The sequence below is a fragment of the Manis pentadactyla genome, chromosome 11, assembly GCF_030020395.1.
Source record: "Manis pentadactyla isolate mManPen7 chromosome 11, mManPen7.hap1, whole genome shotgun sequence".
NCBI lineage: Eukaryota > Metazoa > Chordata > Mammalia > Pholidota > Manidae > Manis > Manis pentadactyla.
In genome coordinates this window covers 37,816,076-37,840,982 of record NC_080029.1, presented here as the reverse complement: position 1 = coordinate 37,840,982, position 24,907 = coordinate 37,816,076, and the positions used below count along the sequence as shown (strand labels likewise).

The 24,907-nt window shown below is 39.9% G+C and overlaps 1 protein-coding gene across 2 annotated transcripts in view; it reads left to right on the top strand.

The window, feature by feature from the left end:
- The first annotated feature begins 15,783 nt into the window (after nucleotides 1-15,783).
- RHOJ (ras homolog family member J) overlaps nucleotides 15,784-24,907 on the top strand; it is an 84,508-nt gene continuing 75,384 nt past the window's right edge. The window contains exon 1 of one of the 2 annotated variants that reach the window (XM_036896281.2): nucleotides 15,784-16,440. In XM_036896281.2, coding sequence (XP_036752176.1) covers nucleotides 16,263-16,440 — 178 coding nt within the window. In that variant the 5' untranslated portion in view covers nucleotides 15,784-16,262. The remainder of the gene's footprint in view (nucleotides 16,441-24,907) is intronic. The other variant, XM_036896282.2, reaches the window with a different exon arrangement.

Genomic DNA, 24,907 nt, shown 5'->3' with positions numbered 1-24,907 from the left:
GTTCTTCAAGAAAATAAACAAAATAGATAAACCTCTCAAGACAAAAAAAGTGAGTGTATACACATAAATGGAATCAGAAATGAGAATGGAAAAATCACTACAGACACCATGGAAATACAAAGAATTGTTAGAGAATACTATGAAAAATTATATGCTAACAAATTTGATAACCTAGAAGAAATGGACAACTTTCTAGAAAAATACAACCTTCCAAGACTGACTCAGGAAGAAATAGAAGAACTGAACAGACAAATTACCAGCAATAAAATTGAATTTGTAATAAAAAAACTAGCTAAAAAGAGAACCCCTGGACCAGAAGGCTTCACATTTTACCCATTCTCCTTAAAGTTTTCCAAAAAGAAGAAGAGGAGGGAATACTTCCAAACTCATTCTATGAAGCCAGCATCACTCTAATACTAAAACCAAAGACACCACAAAAAAGAAAGTTACAGACCAATATCCCTGATTAACATGGAAGCAACTGTCTTCAAAAATATATTAGCAAACCAAATTCAAAAATACATCAAAATATCATCCGTCATGATCAAGTGAGATTTATTCCAGGGATGCAAGGATGGTATAACATTTGAAAATCCATCAACATCATCCACCACCAACATCCACCATCAACAAAAAGGAGAAAAATCATATGATCAACTCACAGATGCTGAAAATGCATTTGACAAAATTCAACATCCATTGATAAAAACTCCCAACAAATGGGTACAGTGGGTAAGTGCCTCAATGTAATAAAGGCCAAATATGACAAACCCACAGTCAACATGATACTTAACAGTGAAAAGCCAAAAGCTTTTCCTCTAAGATCAGGAACAAGATAAGGATGCTGACTCTCCCCACTTTTATTTAACATAGTACTGGAGGTCCTACCATGGCAATCAGACAAGACAAAGAAATAAAAGGCATCCAGATTGGTGAGGAAGAAGTTAAACTGTCACTGTTTGCAGATGACATGATATTGTACATAAGAAAACCCTGAAGAATCCTCCCAAAAACTACTAGAATTAATAACTGAATTCAGCAAGTTGCAGGATACAAAACTAATACACAGAAATCTGTTGCATTCCTATATACTAATAATGAACTAGCAGAAAGAGAAATCAGGAAAACAATTTCACTTTAATTACATCAATAAGAATAAAATACCTAGTAATAAACTTAAACAAGGAAGTGAAAGACCTATAGTCTGAAAACTACAAGACACAAGACACTCATGAGAGTAATTAAAGAAGACACCAATAAATGGAAATACATCTCATGCTCATGGATAGGAAGAATTAATATTGCCAAAATGGCCATCCTGCCTAAAGCAATCTACAGATACGATACAATCCCTATCAAAATATCAACAGCATTCTTCAACAAACTAGAACAAATAGTTCTAAAACTCATATGGAACCACAAAAGATCCCGAACAGCCAAAGCAATCCTGAGAAGGAAGAATAAAGTGGGGGGGGATTATGCTCCCCGACTTAAGCTCTACTACAAAGCCACAGTAATCAAGACAATTTGGTATTGGCACAAGAACAAACCCATAGATCAATGGAACAGAATAGAGAGCCAAGATATAAACCCAAACATATATGACCAATTAATATACAATAAAGGAGCTATGGATAAACAATGGAGAAATGACAGCCTCTTCAACAAACTGGTGTCAGCAAAACTGGACAGCTACATGTTAGAGAATGAAACTGGATTATTGTCTAACTCCATACACAAAAGTAAATTTGAAATGGATCAGAGATCTGAATGTAAGTCATGAAACCATAAAACTCATAGAAGAAAACATAGGCAAAAATCTCTTAAATATAAACATGAGCAACTTTTTCCTGAATGCATCTCCTCAGGCAAGGGAAACAAAATAAAAATGAACAAGTGGGACTACATCAAACTAAAATGCTTCTGTACAGTGAAGGACACCGTCATCAGAACAAAAAGGCACCCTACAGTATGGGAGGATATATTCCTAAATGACTTTTCCAGTAAGGGGTTAACATCCAAAATATATAAAGAGCTTGCAATACCTCAACACCCAAGAAACAAAATAACCCAATTAAAAAATGGGTGGAGGATCTGAACAGATACTTCTACAAAGAAGAAATACAGGTGGCCAACAGGCACACAAAAAGATGCTCCACATTGCTAATCATCAGGGAAATGCATGTTAAAAGCACAATGAGCTATCACCTCACTCAAGTTAGGATGGCCAACAACCAAAAGACAAGAAACAACAAATGCTGGTGAGGATGCAGAGAAAGGGGAACTCTTCTACACTGTTGATAGGAATGTAAATTAGTTCAACCATTGTGGAAAGCAATATGGAGTTTCCTCATAAAACTAAAAATAGAAATACCCTTTGACCTCATAAATCCAGTTCTAGGAATTACCAAAAGAAAACAAGATTCCTGATTCAAAAAGACATATGCACCCCTAGGTTTATCGCAGCAGTATTTACAATAGCCAAGATATGGAAGCAACCTAAGCGTCCATCAGCAGATGAATAGATAAAGAAGAAGTGGTACATATACACAATGGAATATTATTCAGCCATAAAAAGAAAAGAAATCCTGCCATTTGCAACAACATGGATGGAGCTAGAAGGTATTATACTCAGTCAAGTAAGCCAGGCAGAGAAACACAATTACCAAATCATTTCACTCATTTGTGGAGTGTAACAACAAAGCAAAACTGAAGGAACAAAAAAGCAGCAGACTCACAGACTCCAAAAAGGGACTAGCCATTACCAAAGGGAGGGGTTCAGGAGGGTGGGTGGGGAAGGAAGGAGAAGGGGATCAAGGAGCATTATAATTAGCACTCACAATATTGGTAGGTCACAAGGAAGGCAGTATAGCACAGAGAAGACAAGTAATGACTCTATAGCATCTTATTACACTGATGGACAGTGATTGCAATGGGGCGTGTGGGGGACTTGATAATATGGGTAAATGTTGAAACCACAATGTTACTCATATGAAATTCTCATTGTATATCAATGATACCTTAATTTTTTAAAAATCACAATGACAAAACCAAGTATTGGCCGGATATGGAGGAAAGGGATTCCTTATTTATTGCTAGTGTATGAAAGTCAATATAACCACTTTAGAAAACAGTTTAGCAATAGTTACTCAAGTTGAAGAAACCATGCCCTTTGACCAAGTAGTTCCACTCTAGGTATATACTTATTAGAAGCATGAGCACATATATACTAAGAGACACAAGAATATTCAAAGCAGTACATATAAAGAGTTAAAAGCTGGAATCAATCTAAATGTCCATCAACAGAAAAATGCACAAGCACAATAGTAGATTGATATAATGGAATACTATTCAGCACATAAAAAGAATGAACTACTACTATACAATATAACATGGATGAATCTCACAGACAAAATGAGCAAAAGAAGCCAGACACAATATAGTACTGAATAATACTATTTATGTAACATTCAAAATCACTAGGCAATTGAGTCTATTTCTTAAGCTAGGTGATGGTTAGACATGTGTAGGATTTGTAAAAACTCATTCACTGATCGATACTTTGTCTTACTAGGATATATTTACATAATAAATTTTTTAGAAGGATTGTATAGCAATGATATCTTAATTTAAAAACAAAACTATGCTGCTATTCCTTCTTTTAAGGGAAAAAAGTCTCCGATTTCCGTGATCCTTCTCTTAAACCTCTCCAGTCAGGTTTCTGTCCCCATCAGCTCCACCAAAACCTCTCTTGCAAAGATCACCAGTGACCTTCACATTGCAAAATTCCAGTCAGTTGTTAGTCCTCCTCTTACTTGAACATCAGCAGCATTGGGCACCGTTGCACATGCCTTCTCTGGGAAACATGTCCTTACTTGGCCAACTTTTGGACCCCACACTCGCTTAGGTTCTTCCTTGAGTCACTCTCCTTGCTCCTCTCAATCTCCTCTGCTCTTTTAACCTCAAGATTTTTCTCTTTCTTCAGGAAAGCAAGTCTACATCTCTAGCCTTAGCTTTCTCCTGAAATCTCATAGGTAAACCATCTCCAGAACTGACATCTTGATCTTCCCTACCCCCAAATCTCCACTCACAGTCCCAGTGAAGGAAAGTTCTGTATTTCTAGCTGCTCAGGACAAATTCTTTAGGTTCATCCTTCACTCCTCTTATCCTCTCATAACCTACATCTGATCCTTCAGATTTCAGATCACTGATAGACCCAGATATGACCTCTTCTCTCCAATTCATTTCTGGGCCAAGCCACCACCATATTTCGCTTAGGTGAAATTTCATATTTCACCATATTTCACAACTGATCTCCTTGCTTTCATCCTTCCCCCATTCCCAGTCTAAATCACAGAAGCCAGAATGACCCTTTTAGAATATACCCAATCATAGCACTGCTCTGCTCCGACCCTTCAGTGGCTCCCCACCACACTCAGCCAAAGTCCATATCATGACCGAAAAAAGGCCCCACAGCCTGGCACTCTTCTTCTTCCAATGCTTTATCCCTCATTCACTCTGTTCTAGGCAAAATGAGCTCAAACATTCCATGAATACCTTCACATTTAGGCCTTTGCCCTGGCTATCCCTCTATCTAAAATAGTCTTTCCCCACAAATCTGTTAAACAATCAGTCTTTGAAATATCCCCTCTTCTGGCCAATTATCCTTATCTTACTATATTTCTTCCTATTTTCCCTAGCACTTATTACCTATTAAGGTAATTGACATATTTACCATGTTCACTATTATTGACTTCCTCCCAATAGAATGTAAGCTCCACAATGGCAACAATGATTTTTATATGATTTGTTTACCACAACATCCTCAGCACTTGGTAGGTATTCAATGAATATCTGTTGCAGAAATTAATAAATCCATGGTAAGCTATACCTCCAGTCATTTTTCTGGACCTACACTGTATATTTAAAACCATAAAAAACTGATTGTTACCAATGATTCTAAAAAGGTTCAAAGAACAAATATGATATGGTCTGCAGACTCAGGCATGGACTTGAACTCCTGCTCCATCACCTCACTTACTAGCTCTGTGGCTTTGGGTCTGAGATTCCATTTCTTTTAAGGGAAAATAATCTCCAATTTCCCTGATCCTTCTCTTAAACCTCTCCAGTCAGGTTTCTGTCCCCATCAGCTCCACCAAAACCTCTCTTGCAAAGATCACCAGTGACCTGGTGTAAAAATGTAAATCATGATACCTCTCTGATTATCGAAAGGATTAAATGCAGTAAGTGTGGAAAATTTTTCACCACAGTGGCTAACATACAATAGTTGTCCATTAAATGTTAGAGGGTTCATCTACCTTTTCTCATTCCTCCTTGATTACAGGAAGAATTACTTGCTCTATCTGGTGAAGGCTGAGTAGGGCTGGTAAAGGATTTTACTTTCTGTGCCATTCTGCAGTAGATGCCTAGAGCCCTGGGTTGAGGACTGGTGGCCACAGTCAGATTTAACTAGAAAGTGTGACATGATGACTTTTTACCCGGGCATTGGAGGGGGAGATGGTGGCATCTGAGCAGAATCTACCATCCTGGATTCATGGCTTACCTTACTGCCTCATAGAAGAACCCTCTACTTCTTAAAATGCTCATTTGATTTTTTTTTAGCATAACCACAAGAGCAATGGTATAGTACCATTACTGTTCAATGATTTCTGAGGTTAAGGAAAGACAGTGGAAAATCTTTGTTTCCCCAAAAGGCTTATCAAACCAAATGGGGTGTCACTTCATTTTGTGGCATCTGCTTCAGGCCTGGGTCTAAAACCACAGAAGGTTAGCTAATCAGGTTTCACAGATCCCATCTCAATCAGATTTTGAAAGCCCACAATAACTCTAAAGGGAGCTTTCCCCAATGACAAAGAGAATTTCAACATTTTTTAAAAAGATCTTCAGTCCACAATAATTTAAGATTAAGTATTGTGTTGATTCCTGTGTATAAGAGATACTAAGATTAAGTGCTTGAGACAGATGTTAACTGATGAACTTTAGAAATGGATATAATTATTCTCCTAAGATACTGTGTTATTCATCAAGTTGACCATCAGGTAACAGTATCTCTTATGGTTTCATGGCATAGAGCTTAATTTTTTAAAATATGTATTATGTCCAAAATATATTTTGGAGGAAGGAAGAGAGTGGGAAAAATAGTATTTGGTTTTTTTTAAGTAGTATCAAAGGCAGTCAACTTATCTCACAATATGCTTTTGTATCCAAAGTAGAAGGAAATAAACATTTCCCATTATGTGCCAAATTTACCTACCGGAAAAAAGAAAACAAAAATTAAACCAAACAAAAGGTTAAATGGCTCCTTTTGTATAACAAATCAAGAAACAAGTAGCTAAAGATATAGTCACAACATCCAAGCAATGAAGTTGCACATTAGAGTTGCAATCCTGTTTTGGTTATGCAAACAATAGCCATGAAAACCAACAGGAAAAAGTTATTAACAGACCTCGATTCAGGAATGGATAGAATCAGCTGCAGAGATGATACACTAAGAAACAAAGAAGTACAGTGCTTTAACAACACCTTCAGTAAGAGCAAATGCATACAGATGATGACCTTAAGTAGAAGAGTTCAGAAACTGGCTATCCCACACGGTTTACACAACCACTGCAAACAGCCAAAAGGAGACATGGCTTGTAGGGCACAGCACTGAACATTGCTACATGTTAAGGGCTCTTAAATAAAAGGCCAAAGATTATGGTTGGGGGGTGAAAATTGAGTGTAGGGCACTCACGTACATGACTCACCATTCCTTCTTAACACAGCCCAGTAAACAGTGCAGGTTCTATAACCACAGCGCCTATGTGAATCCTGGCTCTGCCACTTCCTAGCTGTGTGAGCTTAATCTCTCAGTTACTTAGTTACTTCATCTGTAAAATGAGAATTTAATGGCCCCTATTTCAGAAAGCTTTAAGGATTAAATATATTAATACATGCCAACACAAAGTATGTACTGGGTTATTAGCCATTATTATTATTACTATTACTATTTTTTCCACTCCCATTCTTAACACCAATATCTGGAGTTTTCTCCCTCAACCTCATCCCCCATTCTCAGCTCCATGGTTCTGTGGGCACCAAAAATGGAGGTTGACTGGCTTAAACCCATCAGCATCTCTGACTTAATGCAAGTCAGAGAGAAACCTGGTCCTAGTGCAGGAGACACACACTCTCCTTCCTACCAGGCTAGGTGGCTGATGAGGTAAAGCTCACCTCTACTGTGGCTATGGAATGGCCTGGAGATGGCTGAGGCCCATGTAAACCCTGAGGAAGGAGCCCATCCAGAAGTAGGAGGCCAAAAATTGGTCCTAGTCAGCATTAAGCTCTACAACAACCAAATCCAAAGACAAGCTCCCTGGAATGTTTGGTCACATGACCATGAACCCCTTTTAGCTTAAGCTAGTTTGGGTCCAATTTTGTTCTTTATATCTTTCATATATTTTTAACTATTTCTATAGAGATGTTATTAATATATATTTATTTAAAAGACTAAAAGTTACTTTTTCATGAGGTCTCTCTGAAGTCTACAAAAGGGGCTTAAGTGGCTTGCATCTAGTTCTTAACCACGTGTCTTAGTCCATTTGGGCTGCTGTAATAGAATACCAGAAACCGCTGTAACCAAAAGAATTTTATTCCTCATAGTTCTGGAGGCTAAGTCCCAAATCAAGATGCCAGCAGACTCAGTGTCTGGTGAGAGCCTGCTTCCTTTTCATTGACTGCTGTCTTCTTTCTGTGTCCTCACAGGGTGGAGGGGCAAAGGAATTCCCTGGGGTCTCTTTCACAAGGGTGCTAATCTCATTCATGAATGGTCCCTCCTCATGACCTAATCAGCTCCTAAAGGCACCCACTCCTAATCCCATCACACTGGTTTTCAACATATGAATTTTAAGGAGAAACAAACATCCAGTCTATAGCACCATGTAAAAACAAAAGCACAAATTTAGAGAAAATCAACTCAAATTATAATCACGTATGCCCAGAATGCTACTCCATTTCACAGCTTTCTTATCTCCATAGGCATTGTCTCAAATATCACATAGCAAAACATAATTTATCCAAGACCTCCCTTTGTCCTTTCAGATACTAGTCAGGGCTCTTTCAAGGGCAAGGGTCTTGCCTGAGGGTTTCAGCCCCAGGCAAGTTTCTATGGATTCAATGAGACTGAGAAATGACAAAGGAACATTCTTAGGGTAAAAGGGTTTATACCCGGCTTTATTCTCCCAGCAGTAGGTCAAACACCTACATGTCTGCATACAGCAATCTGCAGGTCTGTAATCCACCTATATCTCTACCTCCACCCAGAGCACTGGACAGACCTCTTTATATAGTGACTCAATCTATAATAGCTTATTGCCTATGGGTGTGGACGCAGTAGCCTAGCAGCAGGCCAGTTACATCATCAAGCAGTTTAGGTTCAGGTGAGGATCCTGGCCACAGGAACTTCCATTTTTCCCACAGCAAGTAATGGAATTTCATCCCAAATTAATTAAAATCAAATAGGGAATGTTATGGTTCATTCAAAAGGGAAATCAAGGGCTATTTTTAAATAACTAGATCCAAGTATTTAAATTATGTGATCAGGAATCTATTTTTCCCTTTCAACTGTTTTTCTTTAGCATAATGGTTAAAACCAGAAGCTGCAGAAGCAGGCTGCCAGACTTAGAATCCTACATTACCACTTCCTAGCTGTTTGATACTAATACCAAATCACCTGACTTCACTTAGCCTCTGCTTTTTAAATCGTAAAAATGAAAACAATAATAATGTTCACCTCATAGATTTTTAGGGGAAGATTAAATGAGTTGAGAAATTTAGACTATATTATCATTATCATTATTACCAGCATCAGGCAAGATCTTTCCACCTAAAGGCAAAGATGGTCCAACAACAAGCTTAGGCAATCCTTAGTGAGACAAAATCTCTTTAGTGAGAGAAGTGTAACCCTTAGTGAGTGGAAAAGAGCACCTGTTTCCAGAGAGTGTTAGTTCTCTGAGACAACTCCCCAGAGGTAATTCTCATTTACAAAACCTGGATCATGTGCCCACTCCTGCATTAGAATTAGCAAACAATTGTCCACAACAGAGCCACTACACCCTGTGTCTTGCCAATGGCTTTTGGCCCCGACAAGTTCACTATGGATTCATTGTGACCAAAGAAATGACAGTAGAACATTCTTGGGGTGAAAGGGTTATACCCAACTTTATTTCCACAGTGGCAGGTCAATCACTAAAATCCCGTTCACTCAGAGCGGGTCTGCATGCAGCAAACCAGTCTCACCTCTGGGCTCCTCTGTCCACACAGCCATCCTCTGGGCTAATGTCCTCAGCGCTGCCACCACTCCAGCCTCTGTTCTGCTCTCCCGCAGCCTTGCAGCCATGCCACTGTGTCACCCAGAGCACTGGGCAAAGCTCTTTATAGAGTCAATAGCAATGTATTGCCCACACGTGTGCAGTGAGCTAGGCAGCCAGGGCCAGGTGAGAATCCTGGCCAGAGGAACTTTCATTTTATCCACACCCTAACTCTTCAAATAATAAGTGTGGTGAAATGAAGTTTCCTATGGCCAGGATCCTCACCTGAACCTAAACTACTTGATGATGTAACTGGCCTGCTGCTAGACCACGACTTCCACACCTGTAGGCAATAAGCTATTATTGACTGAGTCACTATGTAAAGAGCTCTGCCCAGTGCTCTGAGCGGAGGCAGAGATGAAAGAGGATTACAGACCTGCAGACTGCTGGAAGCAGACGTAATTTTAGTGCTTGACCTATGACCAGGAGAGCAAGCCAGGTAATAAACCCTTTCACCCCAAGAATGTTCATTCCATGGTCATTCCTTGGTCTCACTGAATCCATAGTGAACTTGCCCAGGGCTGAAACCCATTGGCAAGACAATATAATTGTTGAATCACTATGTTGTACATCTAAAACTGATATAATATTGTCTATCAACTATACTTCAATTAAAAACAAAAGATTCAAATACATTTTTTTTAAGTTTCTTCCAGAGTCAATGAGATTAAGGTTTAGAATGTTTTAAGACATAATAAAAAAAGGACAATAGAAATATTTGGGTATCTATAGAAGGGCAGACATTATCATAAAGGCTTTACATTAGAGATAACAAATAAATGATTGTATTTGCATTTGCTATGATTGGAATTAGCCATGAATGCTTTGAAGATGTAGGCAGTTTTGAAGGATCATCTTCTTTTTAATATGGAAGATGGAAATAGAGGTTGGATAAAAGAATGCATGTGAAATCTACAAAAACAAAAACATTTCAAGGATATTGCCAATTTTCTCAATATAAAGTCAGTAAAAATGATACTGTTTTATCACATAAAATTAAGTAAAATGTAACCTTTAGACTTTTAGAGTAGACAAAAGAGGTACACATCTCGCAAAATCGATTAAATTTTCCAAAAAGTGAAGTAAAGTGCAAAATAATCTCCAAATACAGTATGATTGAAAGCAATAAAAGCAAATTAAAAACCACTATTTAACACTGTTGAAGTATTCACAGTGCTTTTAATAAGAAGTCAGCACAATAAAGAGTGGATACAAAACAACAAAAAAGGAAATCTCATAAAATTGCTGGGAAAATAAACACTTTGCAAGAATTCTTGACAATAAGAGAAGAGTCTTTTCATGGGCACTCAACCTGAAAGCCTATGTGCTTTCAAATGACGACTCCATCCCTCTGCCCATGGTTACTGGGTTACAATCCTGGAAGACTTTAATTCTCTTTTGCCCTAGGGATTTTAAATCTAAGATTTTTCTTTCCCCTAACTCTTCTCTTCCACTTATTCCACTGAGAGTTAGTCTCTAGATCTTTCCTCTCAGTCCCTGTCATGCACAAACACTGAACTGAGGTTTGAGCTGTGGTCTCACTTAAGCCCTGTCCCTCTTTCTTCTGATGCAGGGATTTCCAGATACCAATTAATTAGCAAATGGCTGTTCGGAAGTATGATCAGACACATTAAGTTTACAGAGTAGAACTGCATTTCCCTCTAGGTTTATTTCACCAACATGGAATTGGTTGGTAACCTGCAGGCTCTCGGAAGGATTCATTTTTGTTTTCAATCCAGTCACAGCAACCGGAACGCCACCATGCGTACAGGAGCCCCACGTCTCCTGCTGTTGTTGAGAGGCCCTTCAAGCCCCTGGTGTATTTTGTATATAACAGCAATGCATCCTAAGTAAAGGGCAAATACTGAGTTGTTCTTCTAGCAGAGGTGATTTACACCAGTATTTCTCACTCTCCCAATAGGTCCCACATACAAAAACAACCACAGGTTGTGGCACGGTCCTGGGCCCACAGAAATTCAGCTGGTAGCAGTGATGCTGTCGTGCTCTCCCACCCAACGATCACTCCACGACCTCAGACTCCTTGGGCCCATGTCACTGACAAGTTGAAATGATTATCAAGGATCTTTCTTTGACTCCAAGATGGTTATTTCCATAGTCTAGTCCCAACTCCCTGGCCTTAATGGAGAACAATTCAGCACTACCTCAGTGTCAAACTTTTCTACCTTCCAAACACACTTCTTCAATCTAGAAGATCAGGAATCATTGGAAAATTTCTTTCTGAACTGTTAGCTATCTCCAGGTTTTCTGGATAGAAGGAACTTGAAAGAAATCTCTGGGGTTTCTCTGGTGGAAAACAGAAAAAAATAATCATCACCCACAGGACTCTTTATCTCAGACAAGGTTTTATACTCAGAGTTAAGATATGCAATAGTTAAGCACACACACACACACACACACACACACACACACACACTTACTATAACTGGACAAATCAGCCTCTTCCTTCCCAGGATACAAAGGAGTCCCCATCTACATGATATTTGCAAACAACCTACTTCTATCAAAGTTAAGAGATTTGGCAAAGAAAGAAAAATCCTCCAAGCAAGAAAAAAAGAAAGCCATTTCTAGAACTGTAACAAAATCATATCCAGGAAAATGTGGCAGCTATATGATTGTGATACGACATACGATCATAACATGGGAAACAGCCAGAGAGTGAGTGCAGGTGGCCTGAGAGATTAAAAAAACACAGAAACATAAATGTCCCTAATGGTAATGACTCACCCGCCCCTCAGGGAGAAGCAGTTCCTGTCCAAGTCAGTGGTAGGAATGCCTATTAAGTTTCATCAGTGCCTGTAATTGACCTCTTGGTTTAGATCCAATGAGAGATGTGGGTCAGAACTCCTAAAACTATGCAGCCCCACCACCACTAGAAGTGACTTTCATGTTAGCCCCACAGAGGGCTTCCTCTGGAATAGGATGCCTTGTGACTGATCTGGGCATCTCAGAATCACCATAACCACAGCATGGTCCACATTCATAAGACTGGAATTCAAACAATCTCCTACATAGAGGCTAATCCAGAATCTGAGTATCTGATCCAATTGCATTATTTCCCTCTGTAACTGCTAGTTTTCAAGCATGAAAGAACAAAATACAGAAAAGTCTAGTCTCTTTCATAAAAGGAACACTCAAAGTGGAAGCAATAAGAGAAGTAAAAATTTTATGCAAAAATGCTTTGTTGATGTTTTGGAAAATTTATGTGAAGCCAAAACTCAGAGGACAAGAGGGAGCCAAGAAATTAAGGTCTCTGGGAAAAAGCAGGGGATGCCACCCAAAAAGATTACACCATGTACTGGTAAGTTTATGCAAACTTGGTCTTCGAGGTAAACCAAATAATTAATGACTACAAAACCACCACTCAGTCATTTCCATGGCCCATGATCCTAAAGTACAGGCATCTGGTAAAGAGTATTTTGGTAAATGGTCTCTGTACCATGTTTAAATTCATACCTATAAGCCTTTGGAATGAAAGTACATTCTTGACCATTCTACCTGGACAAGTAGTCACAGTTCTACAGAATCAGGGACCTGTACGAACAATTATCTTCTTATTTTTTTTAAGACTGTTACTCTGGTTTAGGTCAATATTCTAACATTTAAGAAGATTTATTCTCACAAGACAACATGATCCATATAAACATCAGGCTATTTAAATATTTAACATTTTTGTAATTTTCACTAGAATGTCTTAAATATTTTTCCCAAAAAATATTCTATATGGGCTGGGTGGAGGGGATGGTAAAAAGTGATGAAACAAGTTTGAGAAATAATATCCAACATTCTCAACAGCCATGACCTATCTTTGCATACAACCCAATCTTGCAGGTACCAATCCTTTAAGTTAGAGGTAAAGGACTCGTAACTGGCTGCTTTAAGTCTCTTAAAAGTCTCAATTTGCAGTCCACATAGCAGTCAACATGGATTTAAATATGTACCCATGAGGGTACAAGGTTTAGATTACTTTTATGCCCATGACTCATTTATATCATGATCAAGATTCTGCACCTTTTTATCCCCTTCATCTATTTCACCCACCCACCACCCACAACCTCCCCCATGGTAGCCACCCATGGTAATCGCTTCTCAGTGACTGTTCATTTTGTTTAGTTTCATTTTTAGATTCCACATATAAGTGAAATCATATGGTATATGTCCTTCTCTGCCTGGCTAATTAGCATAATACTCTCTAAGCCCATCCCTGTTGTTGCAAATGGCAGGATTTCTTTCTTCCTTATGACTGAATAATATCCCATTGTATATATGTCCAGCATCTGCTTTACCCATTCATCTATTGATGGACACTTAGGTTGCTTCCATATCTTGACTTTTGCAAATAATGCAGCAGTAAACACAGGGGTGCATATGTCTTTTTGATCAACGAATCCCATTTCTCAGCTTCTTCCTAGGCCAAGGGCTCAGTGGGCTGGGGCATGCTTGTAGTGTCAGAACATAGGCTCGGCGGGATGATTACTCATACAACATTTCCTGTCTGATCTCAGGGACAAGGTCAAAGTCAGAACCCCCTCAGAGTTCTACCAAACACACATCATCACATTGTGCTCAAAGTGGTCTTATTCTTCTACAGGAAGGGGTTCTTGACACTATCAATCACTCCTTCACCTGCGGATTTGTTTGGCTGCCAACATCACACTTGAGCCTTTTTTCTAGAAGAAAAACATAAGTTTTCAAGTTGCAACTTTATCATCATATATTCCAGGTATTTCAGGTAGACTACAAATAAAATTTATAAATCACATGAAGTCACAGGTGCTTTCAAATGCTCAGAATGGGATTAACCATAAACAGTTCAATTTTTTTATTGCTACCTCAACCTCAACTAAACTATCTCTATTTATCTAAACAATCTCTAAACTATTCAGGCTATTCACCAATACTTGGTTCTCCCTTTCCTGGCATATGGTAGAATTGAACTTCTGACCCTGCAGATCCTAGCCTGGACAGTGATGCATTGTGCCAATGGATATGAGCAGAAATGGAACCTCCAAAAGGAAGCTTTAAGAGCCAATGTCACTTTACCACATGAATTTCTTCCTCTGAGTCAGTGATTGTCAGTGTTCACAGTGTGGCCGTTCCACCAGCCTAGATCCTTCAATGAAAAAGACAAAATAACACCAGATAGATACAATGGGAACAAGAAATATATGTGACTTTAAATCGTTTGTAACGTTGAACCTTGTTTCAGCAACACAATCTGGTACGCGTACACCACCATCTGAAACACCATCCTTTATAGGAAAGAAATATTGGTACACTAAGCACTATGGCAAATGTTGCTATAAGCCAGAACAGAAGAGTTTGGGGGCTGTATGTATTATACAGGAGCATATGTATGTGTGTGCATACTTGATAGCCACCTATTAAAACACTTCTCTTTCCACCCCCTCCACCAGGAAAACCTCCTCAAATCAATTGGATAATCTGCATTTTTATAGTACATACTTGAAAATCTCAAAGAAACATGAAGATCCCCCCATCAAAAAAGTACTTGACCCATTCTTCAAAATCTTCTGTAGGGTTCCACTTCTTTCCTATGACCAAGTACATTATCAAACACAGGGCTTCAAAGGGGCTTCATTTTGAGCAACCCAACAGACAAATAAATTAGCTGCCAGGGGCTCTTTTGTAATTGAAGAGGGCCAGACTGGGGATAGGAGTAAATCAAAAAGAGAACCATCATGCAAAAGCAGCATTTGGGGACCTGAAACAAACGAATAAAGCTGTCCCACATACTTTCATTTCCCAGAGTAAGTGTGAGCCAAGCATATGTGTGTTTATTCACTAATAAGAAGATGCAAACGTCCCACATCTGATGGATTTCTTATGTTCTACAACTATAAAGATGCTTATGTCTGGAATACACATTTGAACCCTGTGTTCAAACGTGGCAGCTTATAACACATAGCACACCTATGATCTACAAGAATGTTTCCCTTTTAAACAAAATAACGCAGGAAGGTTTTCTCCTTTATTGCAGGGATGAATTGCTTAAGGTTTCTCATTTAAGTATGTGCAGAACTGTCCATGTTTAATTCGCAGAGCTTTAAACTGGTGCCTCAGTGAGGGATGATGTCATATGTTATCCTACAACGGCTGGTGTGGTTCTTCCTGCTCATTTAAACCATTCCCTCTGTTTCTGCGGCAGACAGCGCTCCCCAGTTTCCATCCTTTCGTCAGCTTCTTAGCCAGCCACAAGCAGACAGCCTTCCCGGCCGCGGATGGAACAGGAAGTCTGACAGCTCGAGTCTGCAGGGGGACCCCTAGTGTTTTCCCACTCCATGGCCTGGCAGCGTTCCCCAGAAGTACAAACACACACACAGAGCTCCCGTTGTTGCAGCCTTCCCCAGCCCACTGATCCTAATATGGAATGCAGCAGGAAACCCATGATTTCCTGATACTCGGCAAGCTGGAGGAAGCAAGGGGAAAACTCCATTAAAAAGCCCAGCTTTCCTCCATGTTAGATATGAAGTGGAAAATGGGGAAGATTTAGCAAAATTCCACCGTGTCTTCAGCCAGGCTGAAGAGGGGAAGAGCAGAGTGAAACCCTCAAGCTGTTGACATTTCTAAGTTGCCAGGAAGCTCCTAGAATTCGGTGAAAATGAGGGTTTCTTAACTCAAACTGATAGGAAAAAGGGAGAGACCCTCTTATTCCAAGAGTGTCACATTTCTTTACCAGTATGGTGAGCAAGAGGGCATGTGCCGGCTGCCTGGGACAGGTCTGTCTGAGGCCGGGCGCCCAGAGCAAGTCAGAGTGATCTGAAGCCCGCCGCGCGCTCCTCGCCGCTGGCTCCGGGAAAGCAGGAGAGGCAAGAGCAGCCGAGCGGCCCCCGCAGCTGGAGCCCTGCCGCAGGCATGAACTGCAAGGAGGCCAGTGCCAGCAGCTGCGGCTGCGGCCGCACGGAGGAGAAGAAGATGCTCAAGTGTGTGGTGGTGGGGGACGGCGCTGTGGGCAAGACCTGCCTGCTGATGAGCTATGCCAATGATGCCTTCCCCGAGGAGTACGTGCCCACTGTGTTTGACCACTACGCAGGTAAGAGCAGGCGAACGAGCTGTCCCTGCATAAGGGGGTGAACGATGCGGGGGGGGGACGCCCCGATTTCAGAGGGGCCTGGCTGATGTCTAAGGTCAGTACTGGGTGTGAGCCTGGCAGCAGCCAGGTAGTTTAACATAACCTACAACCAAGGTGTGCTGGAACTATTGGGATAATCTGTACATCAGTTTGTATTGTAACATTTTTTCCCCCTTATACAAATGAATCCCACTGGGAAATACCCCGAACTCTCCTGAAGGCTTCAGGCCAGATATTTTTACCCAACATTCTCTTGAAGATACATCAACTTTTTATTGTGAATATTTTTAAATGCACTGTGATTGCATCACAATCTTTTTCACACACACACACAAAAAATCACCACTAACCATACAACTGGTGAAAGAAGTGTTTCTGCCACTTTTCATATATTTACTTCATGCTATTCATAAATAAAAATGTCAAGATTAACAAAGATTAGACACTCATTTTTCTATAACAACTGATACAATACTACCGCACTTTCATTTTCCTGGGGTCATAGATGAGGAGAAAGTATTAAAAGGTTTTTAAGTATCTATTAGGCAATCTGTATCCTGAATTAAAAGAAATACTTTTAATTAATATGATTTTGAAGTAAACATAGAAATAAAAATAAAATTTGAATCATTTTAGCTATGTCCAGAAATGACAAAATTGGACATAAGATATTTTAGGGCACAACAGTTAAAATACTATAGTCACAATTTAATTCTTTCAGTTTTATTTCTTAGAGCGTTCCAGAGTTTGTAGGCATACTTGTCAGTGGGAAAGCTTATTTCAGTTTTTCCATTTTGACTCTAACTTTTCTTTTAATTTCTAAAACAGATCTTACTAAGTATTCAAAAAACAAGCTCATGAAATTCTTCAAGTGTACAGTAGCCTAAATTTTATGACTTTTTTGAACATAGTAATAAGCTATCAGAGATTTGAGATTTATAAGAGGAAAACTTCTCTTCCTTCACCTGGGCTTTGGGTCTGGTTCAGCAAAGGGGAAATGGCCCCACAGGAAACTTGTGTGAGTGAAGACTTTGCTATGTGGCCATTTGAAATCCCCTTTCGGGAGGAAGTAGCGCCTTTTCCAGAGCTAAACAATCACGTAAGTCCCCTCCTCCTACATTTACATGATTTATGACAATATTACAGAGCAGACAGGGAGAGAACCACAGTGAAAACAGCATCCATTTCCCAGGAAGTTTTTCTGTATTTGTAGAAATTAAGAGCAAACTGTAATACTAGTCCCCTTAAGGTTTTCTGGAAATATGATGACTATGCCCAGAGAACATTTTAATGGGAACAGAATAAAGAGAAGAACAGGTAGACGTTCACCCTGAGGAAAAAAACTATAAAATTACAGGGCCTGTGACTTAAGAAAGTTAACTAGGATATTTGATCTTTAAACATCTTAGTAAAGGCTATTTATCCCACACCCTCTTTCTACTAGGAAAGGGAAACCGGCTGGTACCTAATTTCAAAAACTTTTAGATCAGAGGTAGAACCCAATGTCTACTAAAGGGAAAGGCCTCAAGTGCTTCTGAAAATCATGTACCCCAATCCCCAACTATTGGATGAACCAGTTACAGTGTAGTATAGGGAAGAAAGGATAAAACCATCTTCAGAGGTAAAGTCAGCCTATTAAAAACACACTAGAGATGAACAAGGATGGAATCGCTGCTAGATTCCACTTGGATCAAGTAAGTTTGTATTTCGATGGTGTACACGCTTACTGTTATTTGAGCATCAGAGCACCTGAAAGATTTGGCTACTCTGTGATTTTAGTTCTCAAGAAAGCACAGCCACTGCCTCCAAAGCAATACTTTGCACACAGTAGGCACTCCCAAACACTGGCTTGGATTTACACTTTGTGCCTTTTTAAGTACACCAGCATCTCATGTGCTTTCAGTTAGGTTATAAAGGAAATGAAGACATGAACCACGTATGTCGAGGATCATAATGAAGTGAGCATTTCCATTAGTAGAGAGGTCTTCTCCATCGCAAAGACTCATCCAGATCCTTCTATACCACCTTCCCCACATATACACTGATTGAATATAAATCCTTATACAGTCATGAGAATCTGGCATCAATTGTAAAAAATCTAACGCTCTCCTCGCATGTGGAGAAGTACCCAGTATTCAGTCCCTGCATCCTACTGGCCCATTCTAAAACAACCTGTAGCTGGATTACTTAGTCTACAGAAAACTGCCATTCAAGTCAAAGAGAGCCTATCCCTTAAAGGTTTTTCCCTCATAGCTGTCCACCTCAGGAAAGGAGAGATATAATAGTAAGGATGGAAGTACAGCAGACTTCCCAAGGTGTGAGCTCTGAAGCTGGACAGCCCAGTTCTACTAATGGAACTGCTATTACTGTGGCCTTGAGCAAACTACTTAACCTCTCTGTCCCTCAGGTATCACAAATGGAAAAACGGACAACAGAAACATTAGGATTGCTGTGAGAGCAAAAAAATACATATACATCAAGTTGTTAGAACAGTGCCTCAACACATAATAAGTGTTGAGAACGTGGTAAACTATTTTTATTAGGAATAGAGTCTCTATACTTGCACACAGCTATGAAAGGAAATAAAAATGTAATTAATAAAGACAACAAGGAAAATTATAATTCCAAGAGTATCTCCAAGTGGAGGATGTGATGGAGTATATATATTGTCCTTCTAATATAGTTACCATGTGTACTGATAATTAACAAATATGTTTACATAAAGTAATAATAGTAGGATGTTAACTTGGAAGGGGAAATACTAGTTTTGCATGAGTGAGTAGAAAAATCAACAACCAACTAGAAAAATCATTTAAAGGTTTATGACTCTTACTTTTCCTTCCTTCTACCTACCACAATCCAAAAGTATATCTCCTCCATGCAGCTTTCCTTGACTCCACACAGAGAGTTCCTTGCTCCACCTTTAACACATCTCCAGAAATGTGTTTACATTTCTATGACACAACTTCCTCCATTGTATGACAATTTGTCTGTTTCTTCATTTTCCCTCTCTCACTGTGCCTGGAGATCTAAGGGTAAGTGCATGGTCTTTTCAAATCCAGTGCTCACCTCTCAATCTTCATCTGACTTGATGTTTTGGAGTTTTTTTATGGCTTATTACTCTTTCTTAAAACACTTTCTTTGATTGATTTCTGGGATACCACATTCTCCTGATTTTTATTCCCCTCACTAGCAAATCTCTTGCCATCTCCTCTGCTGCCTTCTGCATATCTTTCCAACCGCTATATGTTGGCATACCTCTTAGTGTTTAGCCACTAAGACCCCTTCTCTATTTACACTCATGCCTTTGTTAATTGAATCTAGTCTCATGGCTTTAAATGCTATTTATATACTATGACTCCCAAATTTCTATCTCTATCCCCAAAATCCCCCAGACAAAGACCATAACTGTCTGTCCATTTAGGTAACTAACAGACATCTCAAACTTAACCTATCCAAAACAGAATTTATTAACTTCCCCCATCTCCTCCTCTAGTCTTTCCCATATAAACACATGACCACGATATAAGCACACATCCCCCTAGCTGCTCAGAACAAATACTTAGGTGTCCCTGACACCTTTCTTCCTTTGACAATATCCCACCTCCGTTCCCATTCAGACCATTAGTTATTCTCTCTTCCTACCACCAGTCAGCTCAAGATTTAAAATACATCTAGAACTTCATCATTTCTCACCACCTGCATGGTTTTTACTCTTTTCCAAGCCACTATCATTTCTCTTCCAAACCACTGTAATCACGTCCCCATTCCCTGCTTCCTGTCTTGCCCCTATAGTCAATTCTTCACACATTGGCAGGGGGACTGTCTACAGCCCCAAATCCTCCAATCCCCTCATACTCACACCCTATCATGTATCATGGTCTACCAAGCACTCCATGACATGGTCCCTGTTATCTCTCCTACCTCATCCCCTAACTGTCCTCTTCAGTATTTCTGCTCTAGCCACTCCAGCCACCTTGACATTCCTCAAACACACCAAACTTCTTCCCTTAAAGACTGCAGTTGTCTTCCTCCAGCCTGACACTATTCCTGCAGATCCTCTTCAGCTTCAATTGACCACATTATTTAACACATTCACTCACACACAAACACACACATGCACAGAGGCACTCTTTAACCTCTTATCCCACTACATCTTTCTCCATAATACTTAGCACTACCTGACATTACACTTATTTACTTATCATTTTTATCCCACACTGGAATGTAAATTCCATGAGGACAAGGACTTTGCCTGTTTACTGCTCTATCCCCAGCTTCTAATACAGAGCCTAACATACAATAGACTCTCACTCAATAATCACTGAATAAATGAATAATATGTCCTAATCCTCTCAGTTTTTCCAGTGCTTATTTAATTCCTCGTCCATTTAAACTTTGATGAAAAATGAACAAATTGTGAGCCTAATGGATATCTCCTTAGGAATGAATATATAAAAATCTTTATTAAATTTATTTTAACTCCTCTGTTCACATTTTAAATAATCACTTTATCTTACTGGAATTGTCATACAGTATTGAATTTTCTTGACCTAACTGTTCAATGCCACATCTATCAAATAATTTAACTCTACAATGTATAAATTTCATTTAGAAACTGATGGTATGTACTCAGATTCCTCCATCTGCATTACACTCAAATCCTACCTGAACTTTGGGTGGCCCACTCAAATACTTAGCTTTCTTACATAAAGACTCTTTTCCAGAGTGATCCCAAGTTCAGCTAGGGCCAGGACTAAAAATTGGGGGCAGTGAGTAAAGACAGATAGACTCACTCATGCTTTTTACAAGTGTGCTTAAGAAGCATCTCTGAACCCTGCTTCCTACTCTCTGCCAGGATGACTCAAGATGTCCTCACAACCTTTACAGCTTTTACAGGGTACTACGAAACAACTACATTTCTTCTTCCATCCTATCTTTATCTTATCTTTAGCTTTGGATTTTGTAACAGCCCCCTCACTGATAAAGTATTATCATTAATGATTCACATGACATGTGAGATAAGGATAACCCTTCCATTTTGAGTTTAGATTATATGTTGAGTTAGATCATATCGATGGTTTGTACGTTTCTGTGCATGGGTTTGTAATATAAACCCATTTAAGTAGAAACCTGTATTAGAATTGATTTTGTTTGCAGCTCTTCTATCCCCCATCTCTCCCAGAGTTTGTTGAAAATCACCTATGTTTGGAAACTCATCTTAAGCCACTGTTTGCACACCCAGGCTGCCTCTGCAGGAAATTAACACAATGCATGGAGAGGAGGAAAACTCTAGTAGCTCTATCAGCTATGTGAGCTGTAAAAGGAAGTTGTTTTCACAGAGAGCTCAAAGGCACTTCTAACTTTTCTGCCTAATTAAATGGTGATCAGTCTGAGGTAGATTCAGCCAAAACTTTAATGGCCAGAGGAGGGGGGAACTATGAACAATCCACAGGGGGTAAAATGACATAACATAATAGAGAATAAAAACAAAGCTTCAGGCCCATAAAGGGTTGTGACATAGTTCTGCCCATTTGGGGATATTTACTCAGGAGTTTCTCTTTTGCTCTTTCTGATGATACCTGAGGGTCTCTGGAGAATAAGAAAGATTCATTTTTTTTGTAAGCCAGGAAGAAACCCAATGGAACTCTCACAGGACTATGAAACAAACCCCAGCAGGCATTTAACCCACAGACAAAAATATAAGAGAAGTTTATGAAAAAGGAGTAAGCATGAACCATTTGAATCACTCACTCTGTTCCTTCTCAATGCAATGATGCTCAAAAACCCAGTTTCATAGCTATCCAACTCCCAGGACCTCTTCTGAGGCAGTGTGATACGTCTGGTGCTTTTTCTGGACTCTCAGAGGCCACTCCATAGGTGCAGTGACAGGAATTATATGTACAGTTCCTTCCACAGCCTACACTGCAAAGCTTATGAGAGCAAGTACATTCAAAGGCTTCAGGGCTAGAAGCTGTACTCAGAAAGCCAAAGCATACTGCAGACATGCTGAACAGTGAGCTGCATCTCTCAGGAGTCAGACAGAAGAACTGAAGAGAGAAACAGAAAATTAAGTGTGTGTGATCAGAATGACCCAAGAAAAGCCATGCTCCCAGGACTAGAAAGTATATCTGCAGTGCATCGCCCTCCTGCATTCCCCCTTTATCTGACGAAACACGAAGACCGGCAACCAATTCAGGCTATGGTGCATGGGTCCATGACAGAGCCTTCTAGTCCCACATGGCCTGGCTCCCTCCTCGCTGTCCAGGCTAGGAAATCCTTCATTAATTTTACCACTAACTGCCCACTGAGGCTGGGCTTTGGGTAAACAATATTTTATCTCTGGGAGAGTTTATCAAAATCTGCCATCTCTCCCTCTTCTTGTGGGGCAAATAGCAAATGTGACTCAGAGATGGTCAGTACAGTGGATGTCTGCATTGTGGATATAGTTGGCCTGTTCTACAAAAGCAGCCTGAAGGTGAGCAACAAACATAATGCCTCTCAGAAAAGGACAGGTAAGAAAACTCAACAGAAACCATCTCCCTCAACAATCCTGAGCACAAGATCCTAAGGATCTTTGGAGGCCCTACCCTCTGTATGAGGATATAGGTTGTGATGAGGCTGAAAACTACTTTCCCACAAACAATAATCCATGCCACTCCCTGGATTAGTAGCAGAATCCTAACAGTTAATTTTCCAGGTATAGCAGAGTCGGGATAAATTCCATCATGAATTCAATGTGGACCAACTGTGAGTCACACAGTAGCCTGGCATCATGCTTACATACTCTGAGTGCACCAACTTTGTGATTACGCCAAATTTTCACAAAACAGAAGGACCTGACTTGTGTATTCACTCAGCATTTGGTTTTGGTTTACAACACTGCTTTTATTGATGATGTTCTTCATTCCCAATCTCAGTATGAATTTGATTATAAGCCATGTGTGATCCAACAAGCAGTGTGGTAGTATTAATTATGAAACTCAAACGCCTCTAGAATAGGCACTGAAAACAGCAAAAACAGCTGTACAATTACATAGTCCTTGCTGTGACTCAGGCATATTTGAGATATTTCCATACACAGATTCATTGCTTCCTCACAGTGATCCCATGAGGTGCTCTTATTTTCCCAACTTTACTGATGAGGAAGGAAATCAAGACTTGAAGATAATAACCAATTTTCCCAAGGTTAAATAACTTGTCATAGAGTAAGTAGAAGCAATGAAACAGTAAATATGAGTGTGTAGAGGTGTATAGCTAATAACATGAATGAAAAATCACTGTTAGTGAGGGTATACTAACCTCCTATAACAAACAAACCTGAGCATGTAAAGGATTAACACTGTGGCTGGCTGTTCCTTGCTAATGTTATAGCCCTGGGCAGATATGCAAGTCAATGGGCCTGCTTTCCTCCATTCAGTCATTCAGGGACCCAGGCTCCTTCCATCTTATGACTTATACTTTAGGAGCGCACATTTATCTGCCTACAAACCTAATGAGAAAACACATGGAGAAACTTGAATGAAAAGTTTTATGGGCCAGGTCTGGAAGTGACAGGCATCATTTCCAGTCACACCCCATAGAGCTTGTAACTTAGTCACAAGACCACACCTCAGTCTAAGGGAGGCTGAGAAATAAAATCCACCTATGTGCCCAAAAGAGGGAAGAATGGATTTTGATGGAAACTAGCCATCTCTGCCTGCATCAAACTCTCCAGTCACTAAATATCCTTGCACAGTTTTTCCCACATGTAAACCAAACTCACTCTTTTCACAAGAGGGACAGCCCAGAGTCCCGTACTGCCACTGTACCAGGCCAAAGGCCACCTTCTGCAAGTAAGGAACAGTCTTTTCCACTTGATGGCTACATTGCTCCTTGTGGTCCAAGAGAAAATGTATTTTCTGCCCCATAGACACAATTCCCCCTTAAACAATGGTAGGACAAGGTAGAACAGATACTCAAGCCCCCTCTCAAGAAAGGAAAGAATAGGAGACACATAGCAATAGCAGAATCCCTATGGCAGACACTGGGAAGACCCCTGCCCCGGCAGTGGGGGAAGTTTCAGGAATGCACCCTGATGCTGCTTTCTGGGAAGAATTCCCCTGTCCATTATTCTCGACTCTCCCTGACCAGGGTCTCTGAGAGGTTCTCCTTCCTCGCCCATCATCCTCCATGACGCACATCTGGGCTGTGCCTCAGGGAGTATGTCTTTCTTGGAGCCTGCACAACTCTCACAGCCTCCTTCTTGCTTGGGCAATTTGGGGGCTCAAGTGCTGTTGTGCAGTCTTGATCATATTTAGTCCACATTTTTAAGTATTTCTTCACACATACAACTCTCTCAAAAACTTTCATGGCTTTTGGTAAGTTCCATTATCAGTAACCATATCCAAGACCAGAATGTCTTTCCTACACATGCTTCTTAAACATA